This window comes from Populus nigra, chromosome 8 (assembly GCF_951802175.1).
Source record: "Populus nigra chromosome 8, ddPopNigr1.1, whole genome shotgun sequence".
In the NCBI taxonomy this organism is placed as follows: domain Eukaryota; kingdom Viridiplantae; phylum Streptophyta; class Magnoliopsida; order Malpighiales; family Salicaceae; genus Populus; species Populus nigra.
The window spans coordinates 17,833,536-17,856,896 of NC_084859.1; the positions used below are offsets into that span (position 1 = coordinate 17,833,536).

General features: G+C 32.2%; 2 protein-coding genes and 1 non-coding gene across 3 annotated transcripts; all 3 read right to left on the reverse strand.

Annotated features, from left to right (window-relative positions):
- Positions 1 to 1,702: 1,702 nt before the first annotated feature.
- Positions 1,703 to 3,644, reverse strand: LOC133702202 (NAC domain-containing protein 83-like). Its single transcript, XM_062126472.1, has 3 exons — positions 3,072 to 3,644; positions 2,541 to 2,827; positions 1,703 to 2,302 (listed from the first exon to the last, which is right to left on the reverse strand). The coding sequence occupies exons 1-3, from the start codon at positions 3,250 to 3,252 to the stop codon at positions 2,003 to 2,005; spliced, it is 768 nt and encodes a 255-aa protein (XP_061982456.1). The 5' UTR covers positions 3,253 to 3,644; the 3' UTR covers positions 1,703 to 2,002.
- A 13,109-nt stretch (positions 3,645 to 16,753) lies between these two features.
- LOC133700473 (delta(3,5)-Delta(2,4)-dienoyl-CoA isomerase, peroxisomal-like) lies at positions 16,754 to 17,679 on the reverse strand. The gene has a single exon (XM_062124009.1). It carries the CDS (start codon positions 17,388 to 17,390, stop codon positions 17,049 to 17,051), a length of 342 nt encoding a protein of 113 aa, XP_061979993.1. The 5' UTR covers positions 17,391 to 17,679; the 3' UTR covers positions 16,754 to 17,048.
- Positions 17,680 to 17,707: 28 nt separating this feature from the next.
- TRNAQ-UUG (transfer RNA glutamine (anticodon UUG)) lies at positions 17,708 to 17,779 on the reverse strand. The gene has a single exon. It is a non-coding gene; the product is annotated as a tRNA-Gln (tRNA).
- Between the last annotated feature and the right edge of the window lie 5,582 nt (positions 17,780 to 23,361).

The following is a 23,361-nucleotide window of genomic DNA, read 5'->3' on the forward strand; positions in this document are numbered from 1 at the left end:
TTCAAAAAAATTCTGAAAAATCCTTAAAAGAATATTGTTGATTTTCCTGCATATTTTCATCAAAATGGCTTAATATTGGTTTGTATTTTTATACCGTAAATATACAAATCCAGTATTAAAATACCCGATTTTCGTCAAGACATAAAAAAAATATATATATAAAAAAGGATGTTTTTATTTTAATGCATACGGCCTAGTCTCTCCAAAATTAGAAAAAAAAATCATCACATAATATTTTCATATAACAAAAAAAAATTTTAAAAAAAATATATGTATTAGCATGCACTTTGGCTTTAACAACAAGTTTGTTAGAACCATGAGAACTAGGTCAATATTTCAAAAATTCTAAAAAAATCCTTTTGTCTTCCTTTAGTATTGGGAATTATGAATTTATACGTAAAACGTATTCCTGATATTAAAAATATAGTTTTTATATAGAAGTTAGAACGGTTACGGTTTTACCCGATAAGATAAGGACCTCCTTATTGAGAAAGACTTTTCTTGAACTGTAAATAGACCAACGATTGAAATAGGATAACACCTTAGTTTTTATCAGACAATCAAACAATGCAGCTTACCTTAGATAAGGCATATTTGGGGTGCTAATACCTTTCATTTGCGCAACTAGTCCCCGTACCCGATCTCTAATACCAGTTAGGATTCCTAGTGACCAAAATATTAGGTGGTGACTCCCATCTCATTTTCTACCAATAAACTACAAGAATTTCTTGTCTCTCCATATTTGCCAAATAGATTTACATTTTAGATTTAAAGTGGGACATAAATTTTCACTGCGACGCTGCACACGTGTAACAGTCGTCAATTTTATAGATTTTTATATAAAATTTTAAAGGATTTATTTTTCAATAAATAAGCTTAATTAAACAAGTCTATACTCCATCAACACCATAAGGTGTATTAAAGTCTTTCATGATCCACCATATCTCTATCTTTTAACTGGATAAAACGAGTGAGAATGCAGTCCATAATATAAATCAAAATATCACAAAGATAAAATTACATTTCAGTTCCTTTATCTCCACAAAAAAATAAGACTCATGAGCTATAAATACACCATGAGACCTTTAAAATAAATGTTCACAATCTTCATTCTCTACTGCATATATATTTTCAGAACATCTCTCTCTAGAATATTATCATATTTTTTCTCTTTAAAAAGATATTTATTTAAGTATAAAAGAGTTCTCTTCTCAACCAAAACGGGCATTTTATAAGTATTAGTTACAAGTTATCTTAGCCTATCAATCATCAAATAAAAGTTATCAACTACATTAACTGAAAAAAATAGATGGGATAGCTATGACGAATTGATTAATTGGCTGCCTATTAGATTTTCGGGACTTGATCTAATACAATTTCCCCCCCGACATTGAAACAGGTACAAAGAGTCCTTAAGAGATTCTTTCCATTTTGATATAGCTTGGAGGAATTAGGTTCTGCCAAGTGATTTTGCCTTTCCCATGAGGGAGACAGTAACCTCGTGTGGAGGTTATATTCTTGCAAAAATCTTATTCTTATTCTTATATTCCGATGCTCTTGCGAAAAGATTTTATTTTTCACAAAATCCACTCTGATTATTCCATTGGAAATCATTTGCCTTTTTTTTTGAAAAAAAAGAATCAGCTCCTGCATGGTTTAATGGAGTAGCGTATAATTGCTGCTTAACATGATTGAAGACACATTTCTGTTTGCAAAAAGAGAGAAATATCAATTACTTTGAAATTTTGAGGTTGATTACATGATAACTTGTCGACATCCACATTTCTTCTCTGCATTACTGACAACAGTAATGCCGGGTTTGTTTTCTTTTCCTTTTTTTTCTCTTGTGATTTGCCTTCCTGTTTTAACCATACTCGCAGATGAGAGAGACGAAACCTAACGACACAAGCATTAGTTTGCTTAAGATGGCTATTATGGTTGAGAAGCCAGAACACCTAAATACGGTACAAGAACTAATGGCTGATTAAGAAGGGCATTGTAGTTATGGTTTTCTTCTAAAATAAGGAAAACTATTGCAACTACTGCTTTCTTCGTGATCATCTGATTCATTACAAGACACCTCTGTGATTCCACTGGACCCTGAGGATGATGAAGGAGCTAGATTCAAATCAGTTGTCCTGTGCTTTGTCATGAAATCATAGAAAACAGGCTTTGTGGTCCTGAGCTTGGACAGTCTATTATCATTGCCAAATTGCATGTTTTCTTCCTCATTTTTGGTGCTCCTCTTCTTCAAAAATATGCGGCACAGAACCCAATTTTCCATTGGCACCGCAACAGAGCCCTGCAAAAAATTCGACAGAGATTATCAATTTGACCTTCGAGTATGAATGAATTAGGTGGAACAATGCATGCGAGTGATTAAATGAGATCAGTTATTCTCCTTTTTTTTTAATAAAAAAGGAATTGTAGATTGCAGGAACAGAGAGATGAATCTCAGTGGAAACAAGCTTCAAAGCTTTTATAAGAATTTCTTACAATTTGCTTGGTAGAAAAGAAAATGTACCCAGTAATAACTCTACCTGAATTGAGTTCTTATTTAGCAGGGCATTGCAGGCAGCGGTTTCGGTGCCAGCAAGACGGTATTCATGCATGATCCAATCAGTCCTAGTGCCATGGGGGGGTTTTCCTCTGTAAAAAACCAGAGTTTTCTTCATCCCCACAGCTTGATTGCCCTTAGAAGTCACAATTTGCTTGTCTATTCCAGTTGCCTTCCAGTAGCCAGAGCCTGTGGCTCTGTTGGATCGATTCCCGGTGGGATACTTGGCTTCCCTGGTGCTGAAAAAGTACCTCTCCTGCTCCAAATCACCTGAACCCACAAACCCCATGTATCAGAGCAAAGTAGCAATTATCTCCTTAAATTTTCTTGCTACCTCGTTGCTCAAGTGGTGTGATAGCCACGTGGCAATGCATTTTGGTTTTAATTGACAATCTTTCTCTAAAAATACCTTTGCTGCTGATAATTTTACAAAGAGTCCTAACTACAAGGCTATAATTGCAATAAATTTACCACTTCAACTTTCGTTGCTAGTTGTCTATGCATGATAACTAACCTGGCAAATCCCAAGGATCAGACTTGCAAACATCGACTTCAGGGATTATGGAAGCAGGCAAGGGGCAAGCAAACACCTTTCTCTTCAAGTACTGGACTACAAGCTCCTCGTCTGTAGGGTGGAACCTAAATCCAGGAGGCAATCTAACAGCACCATTCTTAACAAAATTAAGCTTCTCCATGTCTTATTAGAGCACCTCACAAAAACGTGAAATTGAACAAAAACTTTATGTATATATGTATGTGCCTTGTGGCTCAAGAACGTCTCAACCCACTATTGGAGCTGCACAATTCTAGCTCAAAAGTCCCAAGACTCATGCACCCTTCTTATAGTCACAACCCACCATCAAAGCTCGCATGAAGAGAATATTTGACAAAGAGCCTCAACAAGAACAGGAACAAGAAAAGGAGAGCTAAAGATAGATTAGAGAATAGAAAGAAATGTGGAGGGGAGAAAAGGGGGAGAGAGAGGGAGTAAAAGAGGTGTGGCTATTGGAGAGGGAAAGTGTGGCTTATTTTATAGTGATGGGTGTGTTGGAGAGAAAGAAGAGAAGAGGGACCTGTCTTTAAGAATAAGGACGACTCATATGGCGTAAACAAGACTCAAACTCTTTTTTTTCTTCTGACGCTATTCGTTGTCAGGAAATAAACGCTGAAGACTTTTAAGCACTTAATTTTTTCGGTTCTCTGCGAAAAAAGGTTGGAAGCCTTAATAAATTAAACCAAACCCATAAGAGTCTGAAAACTAAGCTTAGTTCTGTTCAACCTATGGGGATAACCGATGCTGTTAAAGCTCTTTTCAACCTTCTTCCTCTTCTCTTCTTCCACATCCCATATTCAATTTTTTATTCGAGATTACCCTTTCACCCTTCCTCTATTAGGATGTGTTTGTTTTCCGGAAAGTGATTTTCATTAGGAAAGCTCTTTCTTGTGTTTATTTATCATTATAAAAGTTGGTTAACGGAAAACACTTTCCAGTCAAAGGAAAATTTGGCTTGGTTTTCAGGAAAGTGTTTTCCTGTAAAATTTGAACGAAAAATACTTTCCGGAAGTTGTGAAAAAATTAGAAATGTCATTATTTGCTGATTATATCAAATTTGATCCTCAAACTTTTGATTGCTATATATAATTTGTTTTGAATATTTATTTTTCAATTTTATATTTTAAAATTTAATTTTTATATTAATTTTGGTCCTTATTTTTATAATTGATATTTGTTTTTTCCTTATTATTTTTTTATTGAAATTTTTTATCTATCAAATTTAGTCCTCATTCTTTTGATTGTTACTTATTTTATTTGAAATAATTTATGAAACGTTAATTATTATTATTTTAATTTCTTCATCTTTTATTTTTTTAATTTTTTAGATTTGTTCTCTATTATTTTGATTATTATTTATTTTATTTGAGATAATTTATAAAATTATATTTTTTTCAATTTCATTCTCATTCAACTTTTTAAATTGTAAGATTTGTTACTCATTATTTTAATAAACTTGAGAAAAATAAAACATTAATAAGTTATTTTCCAGCTCATTTTCTATAACATAACCAAACACTAGAAAGTATTTTCCAACTTATTTTTTATTACACTACCAAATATCAAAAAATACTTTTTTAAAATTCATTTTTTAAATAAAAATTATTTTCTAGCAAATAAACTTGATTTACATAAAATCCCTATTCTTTTCTTTGTTTTTTAAATCACATAGAAGCAAAGCAAACTGGCAATGGAGCAGAGGAGAGCAGAGGATGATGTGACCTTACAGGCGTTGCATGCATCGACAGATCATGAAATGCTGGTTCATGTAAAACCACTATATTTTTCAAGCCTATGCCCCGGTTCCTTAACGATCGAATGAGTTCTTATACACTAATTAGCTGGAAAAATAAATATTTTTCATAGGAGAACATGTTTTTTTCTTTTCCTTTGATAGATAGAGAACATGATTTTATTTGTGGGAGTGAAAGAAATGACAGTGTAATTAAATTTTTCTAACTAGCTTGCTTGGTGACTTAGATTTTTTCCTTGTACGTGTGCATTTAATTGATTGCGCTATATAAACTAGGATTTGTATAGTTTTTTTTAATGGTGTTATTTTTTTTTTTGTTATTCCCACTCCATATTTATTGTAAACTATATTGATAGATTACATGACCCCTTGTTTAGTCAAGTTATGGATATTTTTTTAACATAATCAAAATGTTATTCTGTAATCAACTATTGAAATTAAAAATTAATTCAAATAAAAAACATGAAGTAAATAAAATTCAAGTTCTTAAAATTTTAAGCTCTAATAAATTTTTTGAAATAAATATTTTATTGGTGGATAATATCTAAAAGGAAAAAATTATAGTTTACGAAAAAATGGGTAAATTTTGATTATCCTAAATACACAAAGGAAGAATTTTTAATTTTAGTTATATTTATGAAGAAAAATATAATTAAGGGTATTTTTATCTATCTAAGCAATTAAAATAAATTGTAGGGTATGAATAACAAACTATAAAGTGAAAACACCACTGTCTTTTTTTCTTTCTATTATCTCTCGTTTACTTTAGGCTTTACACTGCCAAGAAATTGTCGAATAGCAACAAAATTATAGGTGAAATATTTTTCATTGGTAATGTTCAATGATAATTGCGATGAAATATTTTTGTTGATAATTTCTAATATAATTACCAATAGAAAAAATATTTTAGTAATTATTGATGGAATCATCATCATAATAAAATAATTAAAAAATAAAAAAAATATTGATGATTTCATCTTTAATAAGACATGTCATTATTTTTCAACAGATAGATCGATAATATTTTTCATCTCAATATTCCATTGAAAATTCTATCAATAAATTTAAAAGTGTTATAATCGACATCAACGTACTCTATGCTCCTTTTCTTGTTATTTCTCTTTCTATTGAACTACAAATCAAAACAACAACTCTTCCCATCTATTTTGGCATAAATCTGGGCCTCATCATCATAAATTTGCCCACCCAATACTTTGTAGTGTCAGCATCATTGTCCTAGTACTATTTTTTTAAAATTATTCTCAAAGTTTGATTTGTATGTTAGGGTTTGTTTGAATGTAGAGAAATTTGAATTTGTTTATAATTTAATGAAATTGATTTTATAACTTAAGTGTGTTATACTAAAAGAAATAATGAGTTATTTAATGATCAACAATCATATTTTATTAATTTTATTGTTATGTTAGAAATTTCACAGAAATTGATTTCTTGTGGAATTGATAACAGTTACAGGTATTAATTTAAATTGAATAAGTTTGAATTGAACAAATAATAGATAATTAGTTGGGTACTGATTAATTGTTGTTAATTTGATTTATTTAGTTAATATTTTAACACATCATTATATTTTTATACAAAAATAATAATTGGTTATTAGATTGTGAATTCATTTTTAATTAATAAAGTTGAATTTTGAATTGATTGTTATTTTATAAAGAAATGTTATCATCATTATTCTATATTGGTTTCCTAAATAATCGATGATCATTCTTGGATATATCGAGATTCATCTCAATAGTTGTATAGAGGAGATTATTATAAAAGGGTTGGTTTCCTAAATAATAGATGATTATTCTAAGATGTATCGAGATTTACCTCAAAAGTTGAATATGAAAGATTATTGTAAAGGGATTGAGTGTTTTATTAGTTTTGCACCTTCATATCTGAAGAATATTTGCGGAGATGGAATTAGATGTTCATGTGTGAAGAGTAAAAACAAATCAATCAGATATTATGATTATGCATATTCTAAAGAAAAAAAAGGGACATCATTAAGAAATATTTATGTTGGTTTCCACACAAAGAACCATATGTTCCTTATAAGATCATTTTGGAAATAATTTTTGGCTTAACATCTAGTTTTAGCAACATACATGAAGTTGTAGATGATAATAGTAATCGTTATAGGAGTATAGTGATTTATCCAATGAGAATAAATTATAGTTATTCAAGTAAAGGTTTACATGTAGATGAAGAACCAAATGTAGATGCATCTAGATTTTTTGAACTTCTAAAAGATTCTGATGAACTATTATGGAATGAGTCTACAAATCATAGTGTATTATCGATTACTGCACGAGTGTTTACCATTAAATCTGAGTAAGATAGCATGGTAGAATGAGTAAAAAATATTTTACCATAAGAAAATAGGTTGAAAGAGAATTTCTATACTATAAAATCTATGATGAAACCATTTGACTTAGAATACTAAAAAATTGTCAACAAATATGAAATCACTAATGCAATACTAGTTGACGACACCATTGCATTGATAAAGTCGTTAGAGATATTTTTACCGACAAATAAACAACTTTGACATTGACGAAATATTTTATTAGTGTAATTTAATTTTCTAATGATGTTACACATTCAAGGTTTTAACTCCTTATCATACAAGTTCCACGAGAAAATAATTAAGGAGATGAATTGCTTTTAATGATGTAAAAATCACATTTGGTTTGTGTTTTTAGTATAAATTATACTTTATTATTAAGCAAAGAAAAAAGAGAGTGATTGCCCCTTCTCGTCCATATAAGGCTCTACCATTGTAAAGATTGGAAGACAAAAATACGTAAACTAACATATAGTTACGCAATACATCCCATTACTTAATTTCTCTCTTCAATTTATATGGTATTTTTATCAGATTTTTTCCTTGTTTACGTTTTACAAAATTTGTAATGATAATGTACATTATTATCATCAATATCAATAAAATCACATTTTCTTATATATAGAAAAACACTACCTCTACACTAAAATCTTACTCACAAAAAGGTCACATTTTGCTGTATATGAATTACAGGGAAGAGCATTGCATTGTAATGATATATAACCCTCCCAAAGCAAATTGAAAAAAAAGTTATAAAATTTAATTTTTAAATAATTTAATATTAAAATATAAAATAATAAAAATAAATAAATAAAAATTGAGTTGTTGGAGGTTGAAAATAAAAAAAATCAATTAAACAAGACTTAAAAAAATAAATAGAGTTAAAAATATAATCTTATAAAAATCAAATTAAAAAAATTATGAAACTTAATTCTCAACCCATTCAATATCGAATAACGAGATTGAAAAAAATAGAAAAAAAGACAAAAAAATAACTCAGTTAACTCGAGTTAAATTATCCAATCCACGATCTCAGTCATGAGATCAAGATAAATTAAATAAATAAAAAAATTATGAAGCTCTACTTTCAACGACTCTAATATTAAATATTAAAATAAAAAATTTTAAATATAGAAAACTAGCATATAACAAAAAAAAATTTAGTCGCCACCTCTTTTGCATCAATTGTTTTAGGTAACAAAAAAAAATAAAATGAATATATAAGATCATCTCTAATGAGATAGCTATATGGAAAATAAAAACAAATACCAAAAGGACTTTTTATTTATTGATTTTGAGTCTCCAAGGTAATAGTTATATGGGATGCTAAAATGACTTTTATCAAATGAAAAGCTATTTCTATATGTTTTTGGAGGAAAAAGAGAAAATTTTAACTATTTTTTTTCCATTAAACTTCCCCTCTCTTTAATCATTTCATTTGATGTAAAATACAAAATAACTCATTAAAATATATATTTTTTTCATTAAAGTGTCACAGGAAAATAATAATTAAATAACACTATTTAAAATGTTATATAGATGATTTAACTTCTTCAAATGACTTTTGTGGATGGAGATGCCCTAGGAGGCGAAGAGGTGTTTTGAAGGTGTCAGCCTAGCGAGGGTGAAGTCACCTCATGTCTTGCATACAGCTGGAGGTCACTTCCTCTCTTGCCTTAATTGTTAGTCTCAAACAATTTTATGGCCTGTATGTGCTCTTATTAAGGGAACAATTTTTTGTAAGCCGCTGGTTTCTGAAACCCGCCACCGTCTTCAAATGAGTTTTAGCCGGAAAAAACGAAAAAACGAAAAAGGTGAAGGCATTGCCTTTGTAATTTATTTATTTATTTATTTTGCACAATTCACTGTATTTTTTTGTTCCTGAATTCACAATTTAGTCACTCGCCGAATCACATCACGCAGATTTTTTTTTTATGAATTCAGTAAACATATTTTTTCTAATTTGAAAAAAAAAATCTAATAACAATATCTCATAGGTATCTTAGAATGTGATCTCGTAACAGTCACAAAAGGTAGTTATGTAGTAATATATAAAATCTCATATCATAAAGTTTTATATTCAGCACTTTTTAATGCTATTAATTTTATGACGAATATGTTATAAAATAATATAAATTATATCTTGAGATTTCATCTAAAAACTTAAATTTCTGAGTTGAATTGATTTTTTAACATAATATTATAGTCTCAATGACCCAAGTGGTCACGAGTTCAAATCTCACCATCCTTATTTATTTTATAAAAATTAAAGACAAGATAGTATAAGTTTGTACAAGTTTCAAGTCCAAATTTTTTTTGTTTGAAAAGATATATTACATAACAATATAAATTATATTTTAAAAATTTATTTAAACCGTTTAAATTTTTAAATTAAATTTGTTATTTGAAATACTACTATGGAGAATGCTTGTTTCCCATGTACATGAAGGGATTGCATACCCTAAAGTTTTGATTTGACATGTGCCCTTACAAATAAATGAGGTGTCAATGAATATTTTTTGTATAAATAAATTATATGCAGTAGCATCCCCTTTTCCATTTCAAACAAGCTCTTTGTTCCACCGTTGGTATGAAAATGAAACTGACCATATATTAATCCCATGCCTACGCAAAGACAATGATGCCATGGAAATGGAGAAATGAAAAAAATTTGGGTGCTCCAAATCGCACGAAGTTTGTATTCTCACTCTACAGATTATATTAGTGCAAGATAATAAAACCGCCATCATTTTCTTATGTGTAAAGGTTGGAGGCATAACTAGTTTAATGTAAATTATCTTGTCTGGTCAAGATTGTTAATAATTAAGTATAAAAACAGGATTAAATCTATCTCAATTAGCATATCGATTTTTATTTTAATAGAGGGGAGGAACATGGCCATAGGAGCACGCTAGATTATCTTCCAATGCCAAAGTTTGCTTGCACAACTTGGAAAAGATCCCCCAATGTTACATATATATATATATATATATATATATATATATATATATATATATATATATATATACACACACAATAAAGTAAAGCAAGCGGAAGGAATTTATCAACCCAAAATGGTATTTGAGCGTGATTTTTCTCCTTCGGTTTGTTGAAAGGATAATAACAAGGGCATTTAACTATTACATTATGGGGTACACGCATTGGGATGCGTGTGTAAGTAACTTCATTATTTCGTACAAAAAGGCCTTATTTGTGACGGGTCTTCGAAATTGACAATGGTGCTCGATATTCTTCCCTTGGAGGGTCCATTTGCGTAATGACTTCCTCTATTATTTTTTGTTGGCGTCTTAGGTTAATTGACTTTGTTGTTGTTTTTTTTTATATATATTTAGGATTTTTTTTTTATGGAGGCGTGGGATAAGATGATATTTGAGTATTGATAGTTAAAAGTCAGGACGTGTTTGGGGGTGAGTTTAATTTTAATTTTAGATGTTTTTTAAAAATTACTTTAATTTAATTTCAAATGAAAAGCAGTCTTGAAAAGCACACTCGCCGGAAGAAACCTTCTCAGCAGGATTTGACGTTTAGGATGTAAAAATTCAAAAATCACCTCCCACATGAGAAGAGGATGAGAAAGAGACTAGAGCAAAAAAGAGATACTTCTTCATTTATAGTTTATACCTATTCAAATGTCAGAAAAGAAACTTCATGAGAAAAGTTAAAAGTTATTAATGAAGAAAATAAGGTATCGGGGATGGATTTGGAGAGGGTGTTCTCGTCATTTGGATGTTGGGTGACCTTGAGTGAGGTGGGTGAGGGAATAAAGATAAGGGACCTACTTGCTTCCAAAACGACGGACACCCACGTCGGGTTCAGGGTAACTGACAAAAGAGCCACCTTCAAGTGATGCCCCATTTCCAGATTTTCTAAATCTTCTTGTCTCACTACTTTGGATCAGATGGAAAATTATAGGAGTAATCGTCTGATCAAGAGAATCTTTATCTCAGGGAAAGGACAAATGTGCCCTTATGAACCTAATACTGTCCATGCATCCCATCTCTCTCCCTGTGTTATCTTGAGAAGAAATACACCTTTTTTTTTTTTTTGCGCTTCATGTGGTAAATTAACTCCGCAATTAACACTTCAATAAAACTCCCCCATCGTTGATTGAATTTAATGGAGCGAGAGCCATTTATTTGCTACCTGCTCCTCTAATCAATAGATTTTCAAACCAAGTTTTTCACGAGCCATTTATTTGCGAGTGCAGTTGTTTTTTTTTTTTTTATGCAGCAGAACCCATGTAAAATGTTTTTATTTTTAGTTTTGGAGACAGCACAATATGCAAGGATACTGTAGCTAGATATTTATTCCTTAAGAAAACATTGTAAGATATGGAGGGTTGTCCGAAAATGATGTCCAAGGGCCAGTTGATCATAAGCATCAAATTAATTTAAGATTAGTAGTTACCATAGTTTTCATAAGCTAAGAGAAGCCCGAGGCTATAAATAAACTAAGGAACCAAACAAAGCTTGTAGGAGGAGGAGTGATTGTATCCCATGTCACAGGAGCACTCCAACAGTTCCATGCACCACAAGGAAAATCAATTTAAAAAGAAGATATTTTTGGCTTCAAGAAATAAAAATAATAAAATACAAAGCGCAGATAAAGCTAGAATGGCATCAATGTAGTAGTGGTGAAATAATAGGGGTGGTTGAGGGGTTATAATAATTGAAGATGCGAGTTAGCGTGGGGCAGTTGAGATTCTGGGGCCTCAAACATTGACAAATGAAGATGCCTAATTCCGTGTGGAAAAGGGAAACTCTTTTTCCACAATCCTAAAAATACCGATCGAGGACTAAATTGGGAAAACAAATTGCTGTAAAAGGTAAAAAAAAATATAAAAAAAATGATGAAAGGGGGAAGAGAAGGCTTGAGATACCTACAAGCAAATGAGCCAGGCCAACTTGTGTCTAGCTAGTGTGGGAAGGAAAATTGGCTTTCGTAAGCTAAATTGCGGCGATTTATTTATTTTAAGCCCTTGTATTCCCTGTTTTTCTTTCTTGCTCTCCTTTGCCTTTCCCTTTTGTCTGACAGAGTCAAAGGAGTTTGCGTGCGGGTGTTGAAGAGAGTTTTAAGGAGTATGAGAGAAACGTCAATGGCTGCAATTATTGTCTTTTGAGTAAAATATATTGTTCAGTGGAAAATCTCTTTGTGTGCTCCTTTAATTTTTATAATCTACCAAGCTTTTTATTTCCTCCATCTCATACTATTTTGTATAATATTATTTGGCCCTTTAGTTTGGTTTTTTAGGGCAGGATGCCTCCCTTCTCCTCCCTTCTGTTTCTTTCTTGGCCCTCTAGTATTCCATTTAACGTTTTTAGGGTTGCCCTCCTCAGAAGCATTTCAATACCATGGAATTGGACTACACATAGACCTTGCATGTTCTAATGTTGACATAATTGGAGGGAGAGGGAGAGAGAGAGAGTTTCAGGGAGTGGGCTGTCTGCTAGCTTGATTGATTTGATGGCTTGGGTTCTTGTAGAAAAGTATGAGAATTTTATACCTGGAAAAATATAAGATGGAGATGAAGAGTATGTGCAACGCATTGAGAGAGAAAAATAACAAAGGAAAAGATGCTTATATTTTTAATAAAAATAAAAGTATTTTTTATTTAAAAATACATTCAAATAATATATATATTTTAAATTTTTAACATCAATTTATCAGACTAAGAAAACTTGAAAAGAAATAAAAACAGAAATTTGTAAAAATAATTTACATGGCAATGCAGAACGAAGAGCCAAGTCTGCAAAATATAAATGGTGCTAAGACATTGATTATTTTGAAGCATAAAATACAGCAACTACATGTAGCCGAGCACATTGTAAGCTCATCTTTTCAAAAACGCTATAAGGTGATCTTTTCATTTAATTATTGACTGAAAAAGAGCTGCAACAAGCAAAAGGGATGTGGAGGTGATGAAGAACTAGCTAGGTAGTGCTCTAGTCCTCGATACCAATCATTCCTTTACAGTCCCTCTCTTTTTTTTCTCGCATCATATGCCATGTTTAAAGTGGAGCCTTAATCACACCAATTTTCCCAGAACAATAAAAAAATGAAAGCTATATGTCATGGTGTTTAAAAGTAGCGATAAGCAATCATATGATAAATGAACAAACACATATGGGCATAAACAATATTGTAAATACATAAATATTCATCGCGCACAAGAGTAAAGAAACCTCCATAGAATTGAAATTCTAGAACAAGAAGTGGAGAAATTCAAAGCCGCAATGGATTTCAAAGTTGACCCAAGCGTATGTGTGTTTATATATATATATATATATATATATATATATATATATATATTGTTAATTTGTTCAATATTGATGGTGATACCTGGAACAGGTCATTGCTTTTTCGTAGGGGTAATTTTTTGCGCACAATTTCTTCGATTTAACGCTAATTCTAATGGGTGCTTGTCAAGCCGCAGGAAGAAAGACACGGCAGATTTTTAGATGTATACCTCATGCCAATGGAAGAGCTGTCTTTCTTCACTAACAGGCAAGACAGGGTTTTGGGGACTGAACATAATTAAAGCAAGACTAGGACCACACAAATTGCATAAATTGACACTTTCCATAGGTCTATACTCTATTCCACCTCCACACGTAAGCCTCAATCAGACTGGCGACCGCAAGGTTGGGACACATGGGATAGGGTTCCATCCAATCCAGCAAATGGCCGGCGGGCGCGACCGAGCAACTTGTAAAACCAAACTGAAAAGACAACTCCTGCATCCTGAAATTGATTGTTGCTAAATATTTCATTAACCCTTCTCATTGCTCAAATTTCGTAATTTTGGTTTGGCAAACTTCTCTTCATGTATAGCCCATGACAAGTGGTACAGTAAAATCCAGGATTTAATCACTGGGTTGATCAGTAGAGCGAATTAGCTTAATCAATGTCACTGCCTGCCTTATATTCATAGATTATACCTAATTCTCTGTTAATTTGATGACAGGTTTCCCTCTTGAATTGATATAAGAGAAATTCAATTTCTTAATTAGTGGCAATGGCTGAGTTTGAGCATAAACACAAGCTCCAAACTAACATTTCATCGATCTGAACTTTCAAACATCCCTTTTTTTCTCTCTTCTCTAAAGAAAAGAGAGTCGTTTACGCAAATAAACCTTACAAAATCTCCATGTTTTAGATCACTCCGGACTCTATATTTCATGAGAGAGATTGAGTCAAGATTTCCGTGCTCCTGCAAAATATTCCAAGCGACTTGTGAATGGAAGCCAGTGTAAAATAATGTAAAGACCAGACGCATGCACGTGGAAATTAGTGGTGGCCAATCGTTCAAGTGACATTCAAATTCAAGATGCTGCATCCTTCATATATATATTTTCTAAGTATAAAGTTCCAACATGGTTGATAAAATTTAAAAGACAGGAGCATCCCTCTTCTTTATTAGTAGGAAATGGTAAACAAATGTTGTTGGGTCATAAAATGTACAGATCGTACTCGAAATCATCCCTTTCTTGGTCCAGCTACTGTGCACAAGTTGTTAATTAACCACCAAATTCAGAAAAGCAGCTAATTTCCAAGGCTTTGAATCTCGTGAAGTTCATAAAAACAAAAAAAAACATCAGCAGCAATATTAACAGTACTCTTCAACGAAACTTCCTCCAAAGATTCAAAAGAAGCAGCATCAAGTTAAAGAATGGTACCTCTGGTCATGGGAACACCCTGGCTAGCTTTATTATCAATTAACATTGACATTAACAAAAACACTAAAACGAAAACCAGGTTCATAAGCATCTCCCTTCTTCTTTTTCTTCCACTTTCGCCTTTTTTTCAAAAAACAAATTGCCCTCGGACTTTTTTATTCCTTCTTATTTAATCGTTGCCAAGTGAGTTGATTGGCATTCAGTCTTAATGATTTGTTTTGCATACAGCACTCTCAAATTTCAACAACTATTTAGTGCTTGTTTTGAAAAAAATAATCTTCTTTTACTTATTCAAGACAATCAAAGATCCAGGGGTTGAATCCGATTGAATCCAATGCTAAAACAAATATTTTAACCCAGTTTTTGCCAGGAGAAGGATTGAAGTGAACAAGTAGTGAGAAATTAATTGGCATATGCAATACACACGCTAGCATACGAGTGAAGCTACTGCAAAAAAACAACACGTGCAACTTCCTCCGATCTCAGAATCTTGCCTGGTGGTGATGTAAGAGTCTCGATGAGATCTTGCTTGGAAGGCGGCGCGCGTGATAGAATATCGATTGTGTGGCTCTAAAGATCATTTTTTTCCCCTACTCTTCTCTCTTCTCTTTCCTCGATTTCCGTGTTGACCGTTCAAAATAGCAATTTTGCTTGTTTTTTAATATTAAATTTGATTTTTATTTTTTTATCATTAAATTTTTACTATAATTATATTTTGGTTTTGCAAAAAATTACGTTTGATGAACCACTGAATGTTTTTAAAAATCATGGACACACAAGGCAATTTGAGGTATAAGAAATATTAAAAAAAAACAATAAAAATGTGACATAGGAGAGGGAAAGAGTCAACTATGAATTGTAATAGTTAACCTTTTGTTATAGTCATTTGAATTTTTTTTTTGTCAACGTTCAATTTTAAAATTCTATCTGCAGCGCGGCGCGGCCTATAAAACTAGCCTCAACGTATAAAAGATTTATAACTCTCCATGGTACAAATTCCAACTTTAAAAGCGAATATTACATTACACATCTGTCTTAACTTTTCTTTTTTTGCTTGTTCCTTTTTTCCTGCTTTTCCAGGTTTCTGCTTGGGCAAGCACTTTTTCTCAGTGCAATATGCAACTGCTGGCTTAATTCATTGATCAAGAAACTGGCTGGTAATTTTGGAACAGTAGAATCAAATTTTGAGGGCTGTCAACATAGATCAGCTAGACATGGGCTCTAGGAACACTCGGGGCCTCTTGATTTCAATCGATGGTTCAGGACTGCCCTGGACATAAATGGTTTAGTATAAGATGCTGGGCCCAATTTGAAGTTCCAGTCCTTCCTTCCTGGCTGGTTCTGTAAAAAAGGCCGAGGCCCACTCTAGAGGGACATGCTCTGTTGGTGGCCCCAATCTCACTCTAGAGGGCATGCACAGTTCCCCATGCAGCCAATGGTTAAAGAAGGGGGGTGTTATTCTTTTATTTTTTAGATTTAAATATTGAAATTAGTATTTTAAAATATTTATTAAATATCACTTAAATATACCGAGTTGATGTGAGATTTATATAGTTAATGTCGTTGGAAAAAGAGAATTAGTCTCAATTAACGTGTAAAGTGATGGTTGATCAGTTGCAGAGCTTGAAAACAATATTTATTGTTGGGGAAAGATAAGAGTTTTTTGTGCCTTTAATTTTACAGAAGACTGTATGTACGTTTGAGGACTCTCCTCCCTATCAAAACCAATAAATTATAAAATAAAACATTGAAAATGGCCTGTAAAGTGACACTGTCAGCAAATTATAGCATCATGAATTAGAAAGAACATAATTTTAATAACCATGTAATTAGATATTAGTTTAATTATTAAGGTTAGTTAAATTAAATATTAGTTAAGCACACCCATTTGTACATACCAAGAAAAACCTAACCCGACCCAGCCCTGCCCAGTTTGAGGGAGTTTTTAACACACCACTGGACTCATTTCTAAATTTTACAGCTGCTAGTAACGGTGAAACCTAAAAAACCAAGAAATGAAAAATCCAAATTACCCTCTGCTAGTAACTGTAAAAGCTAAAACCAACAAATGAAAAGTCCAAATTACCCTCTGCTAGTAACGGTAAAAGCTAAAACCAATAAATGAAAAGTCCAAATTACCCTCTGCCGTGATTCTCACACCCGCATGCAATCCCTCTAGACCCAGAAACCCGATAAACCAAACGCAAATCCTTGGCTTCATGACCCGAGAACCTCAGACCAGTCAAGGCCACTTCCATTGCATTACCAGGCTCAACAATCCCCGACAACCTCTGTAATGTCCATGAATCCGCCGTTAACCCCAAACCAGCTTCCTTCACCGAAAAGAAAGCATCTTTACTGCGGAACCAAATGTCACAGGCTATCACAATATCAGTACCGCCACCAATACACGCTCCTTCTATCGCAGCGATCACCGGCTTCCTGCACCGCTCGATCGCTGTGATCGCGCCCTGCATGAACTTTAGGTCTCGTCAGTCGCCAGAATCGTTGGTGATAGAGTTTAGAGTTCTGATGTCGATTCCGGAGAAGATGGATGATGACAAACGCGTTAGGGTTTTGGTCGAGGGATTGGAGAGCAATTGCGAATTCGGCGGGGAAGTCACGTGATAAGACATTGCGCTGAGATAGGCCGTGGAGATTTGAAGTGGAAAACACCTGGATTTGGGGATTTTTTTGAAGATATGGAGAGTATAGTAGTGCTCCATTTCCGGCTTTGTTGGGCTGTGAGAAAGTACTCGAAAATTAATGAAAAATTTAAATGAAAGAAGAGAAAAGGTCCTACCGGGAGTCGAACCCAGGTCGCTGGATTCAAAGTCCAGAGTGCTAACCACTACACCATAGAACCTTCTTGATAAAATTCTTTAAATCATCAATCAAATACAAGTCTTAACCGATAATTTTGCTATTCAATGATTGAGAATTTGAGTTAATGCGGTTGATCGTTGATTGGTCCACTCAAGATTGATGTAGTTCGTGATCTTCGGAGGATTCACTCAACAGTTAAAAGTAAAAAGAGAATGACGTGCCAATCACTAAGTGAGCTTGAAATGCTGCCCGGATTAAAAGGATGCTGAATATTTATCTTCAGCTTGCACGCAATCAAGCGACTTCCACTTCATTAGAACTTTTGTCAGCAGAAACACAGAGATAAGAAGTTGATTTAAAGTTGGGGAGCTCAGCTTTATATCGCCTAAAAAAGCATGTCTACATCTGTTGAGCTTACAGAAATGTTATTAAATGAATCCAGTAAACATCCACTGAAGGTTCCCACAGCTGCAAGAAATGCATTTGTCATGATCATCATGTTTACTTACCGCACCTGGCCTCTTATCGCCATGATGATGTGGTGAAGTGGCTAAAACCAACGGAAGAAATTGAAGAATAAGGCAACACTTAACGCACATAGCTAGTAAGTATCTGAGGTTGTCTTTCAGTGAAATTTGAAGTATGTTAGCCAACGGATCACATCCTCTAACAACTCTGCCTAGGTAGCTAGCTACTGTCTACATTCAATCATTATAGGAGATGGATGTCTACAAATCATCAATAACTATCACACTAGTAACAGAATTTTACATTTTCCTAGTGGAATAATTCATCGGTAGTTAAACAATGATTCTGTCGACATGATTTTTAATAATAAGCTCGTAGATAGTTACTGTTCATATGAAAACCTTTTTTTGGTGATTCCTGTTTTGTTGATCATTCTGCCAGTAATGCAAAATGTAAAATATTAAAAAATTTATTCGTTTTATTCCGTAAGTATGTTTATTAGTAAATAATACATGTCACTAGCAAAAAACACCATTTATAATTTCATCGGTGGTTTTTTTAATGTTACCGAAAATTTAATTTTGTTGGTGATTAAATAGTGGCAATGACATTTCCATTAATTCTTTTCAAACTCTCTAAAATATACCGACGAACTTAATTCATCTATAAGACCGCCAATAGTTTTACTAAAATGATTTTTTAAAAGAGATCTAATAAACTGAGTAGAAAATAATTTAAAGAAATTAAATTAAAATAAAAATCAAATATTAATTATAAATTTAAAAATTAATCAGTTCAAATATAATTCATCTAGAAGAGAGTGAACTGGAGGAGGAGGAGGATGAGACGAGTCTTTGTCGGGACTGGGAAGGCAATAATAGGGAGAACACTTACCACCCATCTATGATTTCAGCTCATGTATAATCGTTGAAGTTTAGACGTCTCAACACTAAGTCATTTTATCTCAACAACAAAGTGGATTGTCCAAACTTCAATTATTTGGTTTAAAATCGCATCAAAATCTTGAGTTTGAATTCTCGAAAACAATTGTAAGCATCCAATAGTTGCAACACTTTGGGTCGTCAACGAGTCCTCGCTCGTAGTGTTTGAGATATTGTAAACTTGATTTCTATCAGGTCTACTTGACAATCCTTCCTCCAATCATAATTTCGGATAGGTCAAAAGATCGTTCTAGTATCTCTCCTGCAATTGGGTGTTATATGTTTCCTGAAAAAACAAATTCATCAAATTCAAAAAAACAATAACTTAAGAAAAACAATTGTTGAAATCCAACATACCACGAAGTACTGAGCTCGGCTATCCAGTAGCTGTTGCACCCCTTTATGATGGTTATCATTTCACACGTACGTTTCCATAAAAAGCTCAATCGGTCTTGGTTCGTGTCCAAGAATCGTATCCTGCAAGAAAAAAATATTGTTGGTTAAACATATTCATATAAAACAACAATTAAAAAAATGGATGTAATAAAAAAAGAATCTTACCATCCATTTAACATGCAAAATAAACAAAATGGATCCGCCAGTATGTATGGTAATGGAACCGTGAATATGCATGTTCCGGTTCTCCGCACTAGATTGTGATTGTTACATGAAATGATCGGACGTTACATGCTAAATATATTTTGTCCATATAGCCTTTGAGACATATGGAGGTCTGAAATCCTTCAAAACCACCACATCTTTCAATCTTGAAGGCTCTCTTTTTTTAGCATATTTTTTTGGTTTTTTTTTTGTCTTGTATCAAAAATCACACAACCTATATGGTTGAAATGAATTATCGGTTATTAAATGAAAAATAAAATTTTAATATTTGTATAAAAAATATTTATTTTGATTTCATTATTTCTTAGTTGTAAAGTGATTCTCCCCATCGCTCTTTGCAACAATGTTGTTAGCCTTGTCCTAGTAAAAAATTTCCTTGCAACTCAAATTTGTAAAAGAATTAGTTCATTAATATTAATAAACCGATCGAATTAATATAATAAAAAATCATTTAAGTTAATACTAACCTTGAACTTTCTGAATTATGCATTAATCATGGGTTTCCATTCAGGATTTTTGAAAACCTAATTCCATTAAAACAATTACATTTCCATCGACTATTTCATCGTTGATGTTATCATTCAGGTAGCCTCAACATCGATAAACCTTAAAAAATATGTATATTCCTTGATTTTATTGAAAACTGATGATGCACCTTATTAAAATGTTTTCAGGTTTCACCATCGGATGGGTGCACCATGACTCAATCCATCATATCATGTGAATGATGTCATGTCATTGCTCAACAGTCTTTAGAGACATGAATAATCTTTGCAGTCTATGAGAAATTGAAAAATATCCAAGTTTTCTATATATGGCAAAAGTCATTCCCCTACAGATTATGAGTTTGTAATGAGCATGCCCACATGTTCTATAATTGGCCAACTCTGCATTTTCAAGGCAATATAACATGCAAAAGTTTAGACATATGTTGACTTTTATTGTATCCTAAGCCAAAGGTTTTTATCATGGATTTAATAATGTTTATCGCCCATTCAACAATCATGTCGTAATCGGCCTCACTCAACCTATGATCTGATTTAATGGTGAACATATGTGGAATGACCGATAATTTACCATTATTCATGCACCCATTCTATTATGATTTGTCAGAGTCTTTCAAAAGATAAAAAAAAACCTGGCCGCGTCTGTATCTAGTTCTTCATCTATTATTGGACAGTCACCTGCATAACTCAGATTCATTCTCATTGCATCTATAATCATATTCCTACAAGGCTTTCTATTGTCATCTATAACTTATGCACATTACTAAAACTAGAAGTTAACACAATTATCCTTTCTACCATGGTCTCATAAGAAACATATGGTTCTTCATGTGCAAACCAACACAGATATTTCTCCATGAACCCTTCTTGTAGAGATTGCATCATTACAACATTTAGATTAAGAAATTTTTTATTTTTACCCCTCTTAAATTGACATCTAATGCCACGTCCATTAATATTTTTTAGATTAGATAGTGTATAATTAATAAAACCATTAACCCCATTACAATAATTTATCCCGTGCAATCTTTCAGGTGAATCTCGATACATTCATAAACGGCAATCCATTACTTATATCAAACCTATATAGAAAATTGATCATGACAACATGTATTAATTAATTATTTGAACTAAATTAGCTAACATTGGTTTAAATAAAACTTATTTAATATATTTTAATAGTATTCTAATTATTATCAATTATCTATATAAATTCAAAGTCATGTACATTTAATGAAAATTTTAGCTCAACAATAAAATTAAAAAATATATATAAAATGGATCCATCCATTAAGTAAGCCAATATTTATTTCATTACAGAACACCAAAGTCACAAATTCAAAATGAATTTTATTAAATTACAAACAAATTTAATTTTTTAAAACTTCAAGTAAACCTTAACATGTATAAATCATATATTTAGAAAATAAAATTCTATGAGATAAAAAGCTATAAAACAAGTAAACACATAAACAAATTACATATACTATAAAAAATGCAATAAAAATGAACTTTTTAAAATCAAGTTTAAACAAAAAAAAAATGAATAGTTTTGCTTACTTGATGTGAAAAATTCTAAAAAAATTGAATCAAAGAGGGATACTCGCAAACTAAGTTTAAGGATGACCGAATTTGTTTTTGGGAGAGGTTGATTTATAATAAAATAGAGGACTTTGTTATTTGTTGTAGAGCTGATTCAGTAAGAAGAAGAAATAGAAAAGAGGGAGGCGGATGTCGTTTGACGGATGAATTTCACTTTCATGTTCATTTCTTTGATAATAATATTTATGTAAATAATATATTAATATATCTTTTTTGTTTTTTGACTCATTCTAATTCTCTCGGTAAATTATCTCTCAGTAAATATCTATCAAGAGAACATTTACTTTGATGTTTATCTGTAAAAACTATTTTGTCAAAGTAATCTACCTACTTACTGGAAATTTTCTCGTTTTTGCTTGTTAATTTCCAAGTAGTGTCAATTGTGCGACGCGTGAGCACGTAGCATTTGATATTTTCAGGAAACAAATGGCAGCCCCAGGTGCAGGCCTTCAACTTTTGTCAGGAAGAGATTACCTATACACGCTGATTTGAACCCTCTCCTTTATCATTGATTTTCTTCCTCGGTTTGATGTCCCTTTAATCATTGAAATCGGAAGACCAATAATTGTTTGATTACAAGGACAGTGATCGTACGTACATTTGTACATTTAATTGAAAAAACAGACAAAAACGCAGGATTAAATGTCTTCACGGAAACACACAAAAGCCGTTGATTTCATTTTGTCTCTCTCCTCTCTTCATTACAAGGAAAATTATCAGTATCTTGTGGACATGGATAACAGAAGGAGCACCAGCAGTGGGGTCCTCTCGGTTCCTTTTGGTAATGGACTGTTTGGAAACATGGTATAATATAATTTGTATTTTTAAAAATTTTAATTTGTTTAAATTAATATTTTTTTAGTGTTTTTGAATAGTTTTGATATATTAATATTAAAAATAATTTTTAAAAAATAAAAAAATATTATTTTGATACACTTCTAAGTAAAAAATATTTTAAAAAGTTATCACAACCATACTTCCAAACACACCATTACACCCCAAAACCACCTTATTACAGCTAATCCAATTAAACTTAACACCTTATTACAGCTAATCCAATTAAACTTAACGATGCCAATAGCTGGTTTACATGTTCCGGTGCTTCCTTCAATTAAACAAGATTTTGAGTTTTAATTTTGTAAATAAAATATATCATTGCTCAATGGGTTTTATTTTTAGTTAATTAACCTGGATTAACTAGATTAATTAGAGTATAGTGAAGCACCTGTAAATGTCAAGATCTAGATAAATAAAAAATAAAAAATTAAACAATACAAGGGTACTGGATTGAGAGAGTATTTGAAGCTTTGGCAAGAACCACAAATTGGCAGCTGAAGGCCTCCTAAATACATAGAGCATATTACCCTCCAAAAAACAGAGAGAAGAGAATCGTTGATATTTTATGAAATAGCAAATGTCAAATATTTTGCCATTTGCTTTGTCGTCCTTATATAACTGCAAAAACAGATGGCGGCTTGAAGGAC